Source organism: Colletotrichum aenigma (genome assembly GCF_013390185.1).
Source record: "Colletotrichum aenigma strain Cg56 chromosome Unknown KSG_Cg56_contig04, whole genome shotgun sequence".
Classification (NCBI taxonomy): Eukaryota; Fungi; Ascomycota; class Sordariomycetes; order Glomerellales; family Glomerellaceae; genus Colletotrichum; species Colletotrichum aenigma.
The window spans coordinates 2,333,266-2,346,139 of record NW_023500910.1 but is presented as its reverse complement, the minus strand read 5'-3'; the positions used below and the strand labels follow the sequence as shown (position 1 = coordinate 2,346,139).

The 12,874-nt window shown below is 53.2% G+C and overlaps 2 protein-coding genes across 2 annotated transcripts; both read left to right on the top strand.

The window, feature by feature from the left end:
* Nucleotides 1-350: 350 nt before the first annotated feature.
* On the top strand, nucleotides 351-2,003 carry CGCA056_v006518 (uncharacterized protein; the record flags this gene model as incomplete). The annotated part of the gene is made up of 1 exon (XM_037321767.1): nucleotides 351-2,003. One exon carries the CDS (start codon nucleotides 351-353, stop codon nucleotides 2,001-2,003), a length of 1,653 nt encoding a protein of 550 aa, XP_037179795.1.
* Nucleotides 2,004-5,341: 3,338 nt separating this feature from the next.
* Nucleotides 5,342-12,104, top strand: KTXA-3 (Killer toxin subunits alpha/beta; the record flags this gene model as incomplete). Its single annotated transcript, XM_037321766.1, has 19 exons — nucleotides 5,342-5,402; nucleotides 5,471-6,112; nucleotides 6,167-6,172; nucleotides 6,282-6,568; nucleotides 6,625-6,790; nucleotides 6,842-6,938; nucleotides 6,988-7,504; nucleotides 7,565-7,613; nucleotides 7,668-8,083; nucleotides 8,145-8,705; nucleotides 8,760-8,845; nucleotides 8,898-8,927; nucleotides 8,976-9,030; nucleotides 9,078-9,738; nucleotides 9,791-10,086; nucleotides 10,164-10,248; nucleotides 10,377-10,611; nucleotides 10,715-10,803; nucleotides 11,710-12,104. The coding sequence occupies 19 exons, from the start codon at nucleotides 5,342-5,344 to the stop codon at nucleotides 12,102-12,104; spliced, it is 4,734 nt and encodes a 1,577-aa protein (XP_037179778.1).
* Between the last annotated feature and the right edge of the window lie 770 nt (nucleotides 12,105-12,874).

Sequence of the window (12,874 nt, the reverse complement as noted above, 5' to 3'; positions counted from 1 at the left end):
AGTCGTTGAAGTCACCATCTGGGTTTCTCATTCGCCGGGCGTCCCCTGTGGCGGGACCTGGAGTGCATGACAAATCGGGGCCGGGATTCGGAGATCCTTCTGTAATCTGCATGGAGCTATCCACGTGACGAGCCTCCCCTCCCCAAGCTTGGGGCTTATCGATAAGATAAGAGCTGGAGGACGTTGTCATTGTCGAGCCCACCAAAGATCCCTGCAGCAGCTACCGCGCCTACCAGGGTACAGACGTTGGATCCCGTATTATTTAAACATGAAAATGGCTGCACTCTCGGCGACCAACACAGAAACATCTCTCTCCTTCCCCACCGTTTGTCTTGTCTTCGCAGCCTCCAATGGCAACTCCTCGCCAAGATTCAACCCCGGCGGAACCGGGCTCCATCGTGGAATTTCTCGCTGGTCTTCCAGCAGAGCTTTCCGGGGCCATCTTCGCGCATCTGCCCAATTCCGACCTCAAGAAACTGCGCTTGGCCTCTCGACGGTTTTCCAAAGTCGTCACCCCTCACCTCAGCTTCAAGCGGGTTTTTATTTCGGCAAGCAACCACAATATCCAAGTCTTCAGGAACATTGCCAACCATGATACCTTTCGCCATGACGTTCGTGAGATTGTCTGGGACGATGCACGCTTCATGAGTGCCCTGGAGGAGGAATCAGGTTACCGCAGTGGATACGGATACGACGCCGAGGACTCGGATTCCGAGGATACGCCTGTGCCAGAGGGCGTTCCCTTGTGGTTCGTTGCAGCATGTCGGGAGAACATAGACTATCTGCGCAAATGGCGAGGAAGGGACGTCGAAACGCTGCCGCAGCACGTCGAAACCGCACAACAGCTTGCTGCCCAGCTCCCTCTTGACGTGGCTTATGACTACTATCGAAGCTTGCTCCGTCAGCAGGAAGACGTTCTCGCTACGGCGGCTGACAGTGCCGCCTTCCAATGGGCTCTGGCCGAGAAACGGTTTCCTAATCTACGGAGAGTTACAATCACGCCTGCCGCTCATGGTATCCTCTTCTTCCCTCAGTATCCTACGCCGATGATCCGCGCATTCCCATACGGCTTCAATTACCCCCTTCCTCGCAGCTGGCCTACGCCGCCACTCGGAGCCAGAATCCCCTGCGAAAGCTGGGAAGATGAAGCCATCAAGGACAAATGGCGCGGCTTCCGTATTGTCACTCATCTTCTCGCCCAGCAAGAGTACGCAACCGTCCCAGAGGTTGTCATCGATGGCAACCAGATCAATTCGGGACTTACATGTGAGATTTTCACAACGCAAGAACCATCTGAAGAGTACAAGAACCTCGCTGCTCTAGTCCGGAGACCTGGTTTCTCGATGCTCAAGCTTAGCATCATGGTGGGCATGCACGCCGAACAGAACTATGCTGCCTTTCGCAACGGTCGCTTGAAGCAACTTCTGACCGCCGACTTGGAGTCCTTCGCCCTGGAGACCGATGAAGTCACGAACCTCAGCTTTTCCCGACCCTGGCCTCCGGAGAATCCCGTCGACCACTTCACACCACTACGCTCCATCTTTCCTGTCGAAGCATGGACGCACCTACGACATTTTGGGCTGTCTCGATTCTTGGTCAAAGAGAACGACCTTCTCGACCTTCTCGGAGCGCTTCCTGATACACTCCGCTCGGTGGAGCTCAGCTTTCTGTGGTTCGCGAAAGACAGTGGCGGATACAGAAGCGTACTTTCTCGTCTCCGCGATGACCTCGGATGGCGAAGCCGATCCGTGAAGCCCCGGGTCATCATCCGAGATGATAGGAAGCTTACACTGCCCGGACGAGGAATCCACGTGGATGAAGAGGTCATGGAGTTTCTTTACGGCAGCGGTGAAAACCCTTATCCGGATGATCCGCGCATGCGTACGGTTTTGGAAGGCGTGGGCACGGTGAGGGACGTATTCGAGCCCAGATTCGAGCGCCCTTTCGCCACACGAGAAGAGTTGATGAGATTGGGCATTCAGAAGGGGTGGGGCGAAGATTGAGAACTACCTTGGTTGATACCAAGAACTCGCAGTCACATTTTCTAGTCGTAAGATCAAAGTATACCAACCAATCTGATCATATAACGTATGTCTGCTAGGGCTTACGCCACCGCGATACAAACGTAGACGTTCGCTTGGAGTCCGGTACAGTCCGTTTTGACAGCCGGGTTCCACGCATAGAAATCATCCAACGCGATACCATTCGCGTCCGAGATAGCCCAACATCCATCCCCTGACTGAACAAAGTAGAACTTGGAGCAGGTCGTGGTCATGCCATCCTGGATCGGAGTCGGTGTCGAAACCCCGGCAGCGGCAGTGGTCGTGGCAGGAGTCGGATTCGCCGTCGGAGACGCTGCCAAACCAACGCACACGAATACATCTGCCAGCAGCCCGGTGCAGTCGGTCTTCACCGCAGGATTCCACGAGTAAAAGTCATCCAAGGCGATTCCGTTCGAGTCGGCGATCGCCCAACACCCGTCGCCACCGACGACCTTGTAGAACTTGCCACAGTTCGAGACCATGCCGTCCTGCACCGGCGTCGGCGTCGCAATGCTGGTTCCGGTAGGCCGCGTGCTGGTCGCGGTGGTGGCTGTGGCGGAGGATCCGTCCTCAGTGGAAGTCGTGAGACCCGGGGACCAGCCGTAGATCTCCGTCGAACGGCAGTAGTAGGTGCCGATCACCATCCCGCTGCAGTCGCTCTTGACAGAAGGGTTGTAGGTGTGGAATTGCTCAAGTGTCAAGCGTGTCCGACGGAGCACGCTCTCGCAAGTGTCGGAGTCCTTTGGCACATACCATGACGTGCAATTGGCGATTTCTCCCGCGGCACGAGGGCTTGGAGGCGCTTCCGTCTCGACTGGCGCTGCATTTTGACAATCCCAATCAGCCACGTCAATTCACTTGCGGGGTCGAGATTGTGAATTCCTTTTTTGCAGAACTTACCGGCCGTGGAGGACGCCAAAGCAACGCAATAAGAGCTGCTCGCCGAAAGAGTGCATGGGTATGCATATGAGGCGACCGCGCCGTCAGACTCGGCGGGGTCTTGACGAAGAGACGGATTCCATAAAATGAAGTCCTGTCCGCCGCTGTCAGAGGAGCTTCTTTACGAAAGTGTGAAAAAGGTAGCCCAGCCACACCAGCCTCGAGAAACTTACCTGTGAGGGCACATCACGCGACCAAGACAGTCCCCAGCAATCGGCCAGGGTGTTATCCGTGATATTTTCCAACCAGATATATCTACGACGCATATCAGGCTTTTCGATCAACAGCACAACCGAACGAGACGGGACTTACTCAAAGCAGTCTAATCGAGTGCCATTGGCAATCTCGATCAGGGGCTCGCTCGAGACGTAATCTGCGAAAAGGTCTTCGACGTAAGGCAGGTCGGTAGTAGGTGTTTGGATGAATTCTTTGGTGGTTGTCGGCGGCAAGTACCCGGGGTACGTCGAGATGTAGCCAACGGGTCTGACACAGTAATAATAGTCGGCCCAAACATTGGTGCAGTTTTCCCAGACTTGAGGGTTGAGGAACAAACTTGGAGAGAGAAATCTTGTCAGTTGCCAGTCCATAGCTTGAAAGGCGCGCAGGAAGGACAAATCTCACAAATCCTTCAGCGTGATGCTGAACTTGGTTGTGAATGCAGAACAGTCCTCTCCTGTTTCTACAAGGTGATATTCTGCGCAGTTGGAGTTCGTGTTGTCTGGCGTCGGCGTTGGGGCAGGGCTTTGAGATTGGCACGCCTCTCGTCAGCATTTCCAACGGGCTTTGGAAACATTGACCAAAAGTGCAGTTGACTCACGCCGTCGTCGTCACTATGGTGGTGACTCCCTGCGAATTGCTCGGCAGTGCGTAGTTCCCGAGGGGGTTACTGACGCAAATCTCATCTCCTTCAAGCTCGGCCAGGTTGCTAACATCAGCGGCGATGAGCACATGCTTCCGTCTAAAACATCGATGCACTTGAGCCATGGAAGATGGAACGGCAGAGACTTACGAGCACTCGAGAGTGATATCCGGGTTCCACGAGATTATTTGGGCATAAGTGGCATTGGTGCTCGTCGCAATGCTCGCACAAGTGTCGCCGGCCTGAACTGAATAGGCTTCACAGCCTCCAGTCACGGCTCGGGGTCCTACGTCTGACGGCGAGGCCAGAGCCAGCGCAAGAAGAAACTGAATGTATCCTACAATGAAGATCATCATGGAAGAGATGGAGGCAAAAGGACGACACTGCTGGTTGAGGCGTACTGCCTTTCCACTCCTTGGTTGGACGCGGTGCATATAGCAGAGAAACTCAAGTTGTCCGGGACCAGCCTCGTCCGGGGTCCTGTGAACCAGTCCTGGCCATATTAGGTCTGTATCCGTAGACCGACACATCTAATCTCCGGGAAGATATCGGATGCCAACGACCCAGTGGATCCGCGGCATGCTTCCGGAAAGCTGATCGTGTGCTCTGTCCATCTGAAATGCTGGAATGCCAACGAGTCCTCGCACGTTTTGAGAACGCGAGAGGGATCTCCTGCATGAGATAACATTGAACCCCGCCATGGGAATCAACGACTAGGGCATACGGGCCGACGCAGCACGGCTTGGTCCAACCCGTCTTAGCCTACGAGGAAACTCAAGATTTGATGGGTTCGGACCCACAACTAAGGCAGACATACATAGTGGCACTGGGTCTAACAATTTCCGATGCGCCAGGCACACCCGCCTGAGAGCTGCAAACCCATGTCAATGTTAATCTGTGTTGGTGCTAGGTCGTAGTCGGCTTCTTGGCTCGACGACACCCTTGGCCCAACACCAACATGCAATGCAACTTTGTGTTGGTTCAAATTCAGCGCTTCCAGCGGCGTTGCGCATGAACAAGGGACGGACATGTCTCTAGTTGGTAAGATGAGTCTCTACCAACTGACACACGTCTCCATTGTACGAATAATCAGGGTTCATCGTACTTCGGCGCGGAAACGTCCGGTATGCTTACTTTTGAGCAAGGGGAATCGCGAAGGGGTTTCCGTACCCAGCGTGTCGACAGGGTCGAGAAGAGGATAGGTGCGGGTTGTGTGATTAGGAGGTGACGAGTCCAAGCTGCCCTCACCGCAGCACAGAGACACAGGGATACGTGACATTATCAATCTTGTAAATGATTTCGGTCCCCTCACCATTTGATCTCGAGACGTGCCTGTCATTCAAGAGAATTAATCTTGTCCCGTCGTTCTTTACGCCCTCAGTATCGGGCTCTTGTATCATCATGTTACGCATACGGAAATGCAGCTTCACACTCTCTACTCTACTGTCCTTCTTTCTTTTCAGCCTTGTTCTCTTTTCGGGCCACGTCCACGCTCACAGCCATGCCCGATCTCATCTCCATGGACATCTTCATGGACACCCAGCTCGTGATCTTTCTAGGAAGTCCGCGGACAGTAACGTCTCCCCGCGCCAATCTACGCTGACAGCTACCTTGGCCTCGTCCGGCCAAGGTGACTATACCTGCGGTCCAGACAAGCCTTGCTCCAATGGTGCGTGCTGCGGTGAAGATGGATGGTGTGGCTACAGCCCGACGTACTGTGGTGACGGCTGCCAGTCCAACTGCGACGCCAAGGCCGAGTGCGGCGAGTTCGCCGCCACCGCGGGCCAAACATGCCCTCTGAACGTCTGTTGTTCCGAATTTGGCTTCTGCGGCACTACCACCGACTTCTGCAAAGAAGGCTGTCAATCCAACTGCGAACAACCCAAGCCTAGCGGTTCCTCGTCGGATGTCCAGCAGAGAGTCATTGGCTACTGGGAAACATGGAACATGCAAAAGCCTTGCGGCACCATGGGCCCCAGTGAGATTCCAGTGCACCTCCTGACTCATCTGTTCGTTTCCTTCGGATACATCAACGACGCATTCCAGGTCACCAACATGGACGGCATCGATCCTGGCTTGTACAAGTCTATAGGTAATGTTAAGGCCAGGAATCCCAGTCTCAAAATTGTCATTGCCCTTGGCGGTTGGACTTTCAGCGATCCCGGGCCGTGGCAGAAGGTTTTCCCCACGCTAGCATCTACTCCGGAGAACCGGGCCACATTCATCAAGAACCTCATCGGTTTCCTATCAGAGTATGGCTATGATGGAGTCGGTAAGTAACCTCCCTTGGACAGCTTGTTGCAAACATGGCTAACAAAACTTTTAGACTTCGGTAAGTGCAAATTCGTATCGTCTCAATCGGTCGTTTGGGGGCCCTTCGGAGACATAACTTATTCGGGTCAATGAAACTAACGCCTCCACGGATTGGGAGTACCCGGGAGCCGACGACCGCGGTGGCTCGGAGGGCGATGGCGAGAACTACACAGCACTGCTCAAGGAACTCCGCGAAGCCATCAACGCAAGTGGCAAAGACTACATCGTGACTTTCACTGCTCCTTCCTCATACTGGTATCTTCGTCACTTTGATCTCAAGGGAATGGAGGCCCATGTGGACTGGATCAACCTCATGTCCTACGACCTACACGGCGTGTGGGACAGCTCAAACCCCATAGGGAATCAAGTTCTCGCCCATACTAACCTTACAGAGATTGACCACGCACTAGACTTGGTGAGATGACACAATCAAAGTCTCTGGGGCTTGCAAAGCTGACCAAATCTCTTTAGTTCTGGCGGGTTGACATCCAACCCTCAAGCGTCGTGCTTGGGCTAGGGTTTTACGGCCGATCCTTCGAGCTTGAATCTGCCTCTTGCTGGAAGCCTGGCTGCGCGTTCAAGGGCCCTGGGGCTGCTGGTCGTTGTTCCAACACAGCCGGCATCCTATCCTACAGCGGTATGCTTGCAAACCACACAGAAAGGCGTCGCTAACCCACGGCGTGAACAGAGATCATGGACATCCTCCAAAGCACCGGGGCTACTGCTTATCATGATGAGGCTGCCGCGGCAAAGTATCTGGTTTACGCGGATAACAGCTGGATCTCGTAAGTCACCCACCTAACAAGTTGAACTCGATGGCTGATGCGTGCTCAGCTTTGACGATGTGACCACGTTCCAAGCCAAGATCGACTACGCCAACAGTATGGGCCTCGCAGGAGTCATGATTTGGGCCATCGACTTGGACACAGGAAATCTTGACGCCCTCAGGGCCATCTCCAGTTCCAACAAGATTGGCGGAACCAACACCAAATTCACCATGGTCGACTTGGACAGGCTGTTCCCTGCTGACCTTCTACCCTCCGAGGACGATCCGGCTAGCTATGGTCTAGTGAACTTCGGTTCCAACGCGAATTCGGGAGAGACGGATCCTGCAAAGACTGGATTCGGCTTTATGCTCGTCACGGGTGACTCTTACGCAGTTGCTTCGTTGAAAAAGCGAGAGGATGGACCGGAGCCTCTCGTGTTCCTTGATTGTCCGGTCCAGAAGCGGGACCAGGCCCATGATAAGCCGCAACAAGCAAGAGTTGCGTGTTTCAGCAGCGACATCAAGGGCTGCTTCCAACTCATGGAACGCGGAGTTGAAGGCACCATCATCGAGATGCCCGAAAACGTGAGTTCTTCTCCCCCGTCGGAGTGCTGCAGACGCGAGCTAGGCTGACTCCTCTGGTAGTGCGCAGCTGGTACGTTGGCGCGCGCTATCAGCATTGAAGTATCAGAGGGTAGGTGGCTTCATACACATTTTGTCGTCAGTCGAGCTAATCTGCCGATCGCAGATCAGAGTATTCCTGTCGGCCTTTCCGGGAGAAGTCTCACGTCTGATGTCTACACTCTAACTTTCGATTTCAACCTGAGCAATGCCCGCAGGGACACAAGCAACACCAGAGTCAGAATGGATTACTCCAACATCAGAGGATACTGGAACTACGCCGTCAACTCCCCAGGTGTGCAGAGTGGTAGTCAAAAGAGATACCATGCCCCGACGACGGCTGACTGGCGGGAGATGTTCACCAAGTCGCAGGAGATGGACATTTACGAGGACGCGTACCCGATCAAAGAAGATTTGAGTTCTCCTCTGATTTGGGATTCCGTCGACGACTGTCTCGTCAACAGCAAGGAGTTTGACCAGGGCTTTGCTGCGCATGTTGAAGGAACCCTCGACGCAAGGTTTTACTACGGGTTCTCGATGATTGTAGGCCGCTTGCATCGCCCGCCCTCAAATTCGAAGCAAAGACTGACGATATGCCACACAGGCAACAATGGACCAGGGGTCTCTCAAGGTCGACCAAGCCAGCGGCTTCCTGACGGTGAAGGGCAGTACGGACTTGACCTTCACTGCCGGTGGAGTCGGGGTAGTTGATCTCGACAAGACCAAGAAAGGAAACCCGGCGCTCACGAGCAACAAGCCCGTCAACCACCAGCCTCACCTCATCGAAGCCGGAGACTCGGGCGCCTACATTTCTCTTTCCCCTTACTACACAGTCGACCATCAAATCGCATCTTTCAACGAGACTGGAGGCGGTAGCATGAGTCCCAGTGGGCCTTATTTCAACGGCCAGCTCAGCACGAGGGTCAAGTCGGACTTTGGTGACTTCAACGCCTATTTTCCCCCAACCAAAGAAGACAGGTTGAGGATCAGGGATAGTGATCGACTGAAGAACCAGATTTCCATCCCCGACGAAAATGTCCTTTACAGTAGTACCGGCAACGGTGGAAGACTTGCTCTCGGAACCTACATCAAATTTGGTATGAAGATCCAGTTTGCAAACCTGGGACGCGGCCTCGGCAGCGGTTGGACAGTTGATCTTCCAGAGGTTAGTTTGAATTGTTGAAGAAACTTACCACAATCTGACGACGTCTTACTGTAGATGATTTTGAATTATGGCACCATGGCAGAGTTCACCTTCTTCCCCGGCAGCGGGGGCTCAACAGCATGCACCGATTACAAAATCGCGTAAGTTCTCCTCTAATCGCATTCTAGAGCCTTGTATCTTACAGAACCATAGTACCGGAGTCTACCAAAGTGTCAAGAATGCGTAAGTCTGTTCCTTCGCTTTGAAGTACAAAGCTCACCAGTTTCACAGGGGCAGCGTTGGATGGGACGAAACATCAAGCTTGGTGCAGGTTGCCAGTGACAGCGTATGTGTTGCTCGACTGGTTGCTTGACAGATGCTGACCCCTCATAGCAAGGTCCAAGTGACGGCAAGGTGTGCTATCCCGTCGCGTCTCCCGCCGCCGGAGTGATGCCAGGATGGAACTACAATTCTGGCAGCAACGTCGATCCCACGGAGTACCTTCCTGGGGACATGGGCGACGATTTCTCGGGCAAATCGGCTTTCTCGTGTACGAACTGCTTGAGCTGCGGTAGCAGCAGCACCGGCGGAAACGAGAATTCCGGAAAGTGCTGCGGTTGCGAGAACATGAACGTCGTCTACTGGGACAGGGACATGCCGTCCTGCCCCGAGTGCGACAAGCCCGAACCACGTGAGAGCTGGCCCGGCACCGTGCCCAATGCCAAAAGAGATGCCCTGGATAACACGACGTCGGATCCGGAGAACAACGGCGACTTTGCGCTGCTCGACAAGCGCAAAGCCGGCGAAGCCACCATGATGAGCAAAGACATGACAATATGCAAACAAGCCTGGGAGACAGCGGGTCAATTCATGTACCCAGCCTTTCCGAGACCCGCAGCGAATCCTTGGGACGGAATACAGAACGGCAGGTGGGACAGCATTTCGAAATACTGGGGAAATTCGTCGGCATCATGCTCGGACTGGTCGGTAACCAGGCTGGCCCAGGCGGACACCGAGTTGGTTAACGGCGTGCTCATCAGATCGCCATACAACAGTGAGTTCTCTCGAGTTACCATCCCTTTTGCGGCGGCGGGCAACTGATCTAGACCTCCGCGCAGCTGAGCATGTCTTCGAAGGGCAGACCATCAGTCAATTTTTCAACTCGTGGTTAGACAAGGGTTATATCCCCGGGCAAATGCCCCCTCCTTCCAACCCTACCCCCAAGATGCCCTGCGCCATCATTGAAAAGACCATGTTCGACGAATCTTCTACTTCGCCATGGACCGACTCCAATGGCAAAGTAGTGGGCTTCATTGATCTGTTGACGTCAGAGCTGGGTAACGAAGCTCACAAGGACCGCCTGGCCATTTACAAAAGCAGGCCCAACATGATGAAAGGCCGGGTAAGTCCTCCCCTTCTCCGCCACTAAAAGGCCTTGTACAATAGACGTGATCTCAACTCTGACGCTATGGACTTCAGATTTTCAGTGGGAAACAGTGCACCGACATAAAAGAGTTCAAGAAGATGAGCATGGACGCCCAGTTGCAAGCTACGAAAGAGTTGGGTAAGTCTTCCATGTCGGGCGAGGACGCGCATCCATCGCACGGATTCAACCAGCGGTGCGATTTCCAATCGTTTTCGTTCCCCTCATCCCTTGAGTTTGATGTTCCCCAAGGTCCTGACCGCTAGTAGGCCTGGTTTTCGAATACATGAACAACCCGACGATTTGGTCCATGTATTGCGGCACTTACGAAAATATCCACACGGCACTCGGACATTTCGACAACTGGTATGCCCAGAGTGGCAACACGGTCACCATCCCAAATCTCCAGAACGAATGGAAACTGTACATCGAAACCGTCTTGAAGTCAATGGTGCAACGCTCGCGGACTTCTTTCGATGACCAATACAGAGAGGCAATCTCCCGGTAAGCATTTTCTTCCTCGCGTGCATCTGCCCTCATCCTCCATCCTCTTCGTAAACCACCTTCGACTTTTGAACGGAAGTATATTGACAATACTTTCACTCAGCCTTCAATCCGGCAACAATGCCCACGCGTTCTACAGATCACACTGGGCAACGAACCAGTTTCAAAACCGGGCCAAGATTCGTATCACTAGTACATGCAAGAATTTGGCTGCGATCAACGTCTAAAACGGTCTGTTGATTGCATAAATGCAGCGCATTGCCCCATCGGCTATCCGTATCACTACGGGATGCGATTCATCATATTATAGTTTATCAGAGCAAATATAGCTGGATTTTGTCTCTTGACAACCGGGGGGCTATCACCCAACAAAACTCACATTTTGGTTGAGAAAGAGGGTATCACTTCACGCCATGTCAAGCTGCTTCTGAAAGCCTTTAGCTTCTGATGTATTGCTAACACAATGCTCCAAATACTTCTCTTGCTGTCCTTCCACTTCTCGAACAATATCCTCCATACCTAGGTGCCCTTCCACGCACACATCGGTCACAGAATTATCCCCTCAACGGTCCGAACCCGTACAGATCAACTCTCAGAAGCCCCTCGACAGCCCAACTCCGCAAGTCGGAATCTTTTCCCCTATCAGCGTGCATGCCCGCGGTACCAAGGCCACCGCCAATGCCACCGCCAAGGCGGCCCCAGAGGCCGCCGTAGTCGGCACAGCGAAATGCGACCAACTTTCTTTCTGGCATGGTAAACTAAGCTTCCATATCTACGAGATGCAGAATGTCGATGTATACTAGGGCTGTTTTTGATATGACGGCGACGGATGATCGCGCGATCGAGATGAATATCCATCTTCTATCTTCGCGTCTCGAAGACCCTGCTCTTATTTGCATGTGCAGTTGATGACGGATCAACGTTGTCCTCGGAGACGGGTTCATAGATCTATTGCTTCATTCTCAAGTGAATGTTGTCTGAAGGGCGCGGGAGAGAGGCATGTATTGCTTATTAATTTCGCCGTTGGCGCCAGTGTTTAGAAAGACCCAGTTGAATTTGTCAGCAAGAAAAGACAAGTACCTACCTGGCAGTCGCTAGCCAAGTGTGGTCTTCCCATTGTAGAATCTGGATCCTGGGAATGGGAACCCCAGGACGGCAAGAAGCTACGCTTCCAATGCTGCGGCAGACTATCCAGCGAACCAGGGTGCGAAAAGGGACCTCATGACTGCCCATTCCAGAAGCAGAAGAAGAAGAGAGTCCAGGACGACGCAGAGCACAAGAAGAGATCCATTCTTGAAACAGAGTCTCTCTGGGAACGCAACGCGTCCGGAAAGCGGTTGGAAGTCTGGCGCGTACTGGAGGAGTCCATGGAGGCACAGGCTCAGTTTGAGGCTGAGGAGAAGGCTAGCAGGGAGAGAAGGTACGAGGAGGAGGCGGCAAAGGAGACCCCGACGGACTTCGCGAGGGAGGGGTTGGTTATGGAGGCGTACTGAATCTGGGAAGTAGGAAAAGGTTGAGGATGAAGAGAAGCAAGAGCCGGAGGGGAAGCGCATTCTGCGCTTGTGGAGGGAGAGGAAGGTCGCTGGAGGAACGATTTCCGTGGTCACTGGCTCTAGCGGGTGCTCGTGATTGACGTCGTGAAGCTTTATTGTCTGTTGAGGATGGGCCTTTCTTTTCTTTCTTTTTCTTTTTCTTTTTAAAACTTGTTCACCACATGCGCTGTTGAGACTGAGCCTGTCGCATGAGCCAGCTTTCCAGATCATAATAAGCCTGAGAAGCTGCTCGTAGTCGAGTTTGCAAGCATAATGTCGTCGTCGTTGCATTGCCTGATTGAAGCCATGGACCAGTCACGAAGGCAATCATAGGTCAAGACCTGATTCGAAACTTCCCTCACTTGAGCATCGGGCTCACAGTCGGTATCAGCGGCAGCGTGACAAGAAAGAGGTATGATACGTGTTCAGATCACACCATATTCTGTTTCCCCGGGTTCAGGTGTGGCGGCAACGCGGCATGTATTCATCTGAACGTAGAGATCCAGACTTCGACGCTATTACGTTGTACAACCAGCCGCCGTAGTTCTGTAAGGATGGATTGCAGTGATAGACTTACAATCTAGAGGGTGGGGTGTTCTTGCCACTCTTGATAGATGCATTTGGGGGCTTGAGCTGCGTCCCAGGTTTCGAGATGTCTGAAACAAGCAGCAAATTTGACGTTCATCCAAACTACAGACAATTAACTACAACAAGATGCTAAATCTGCTATG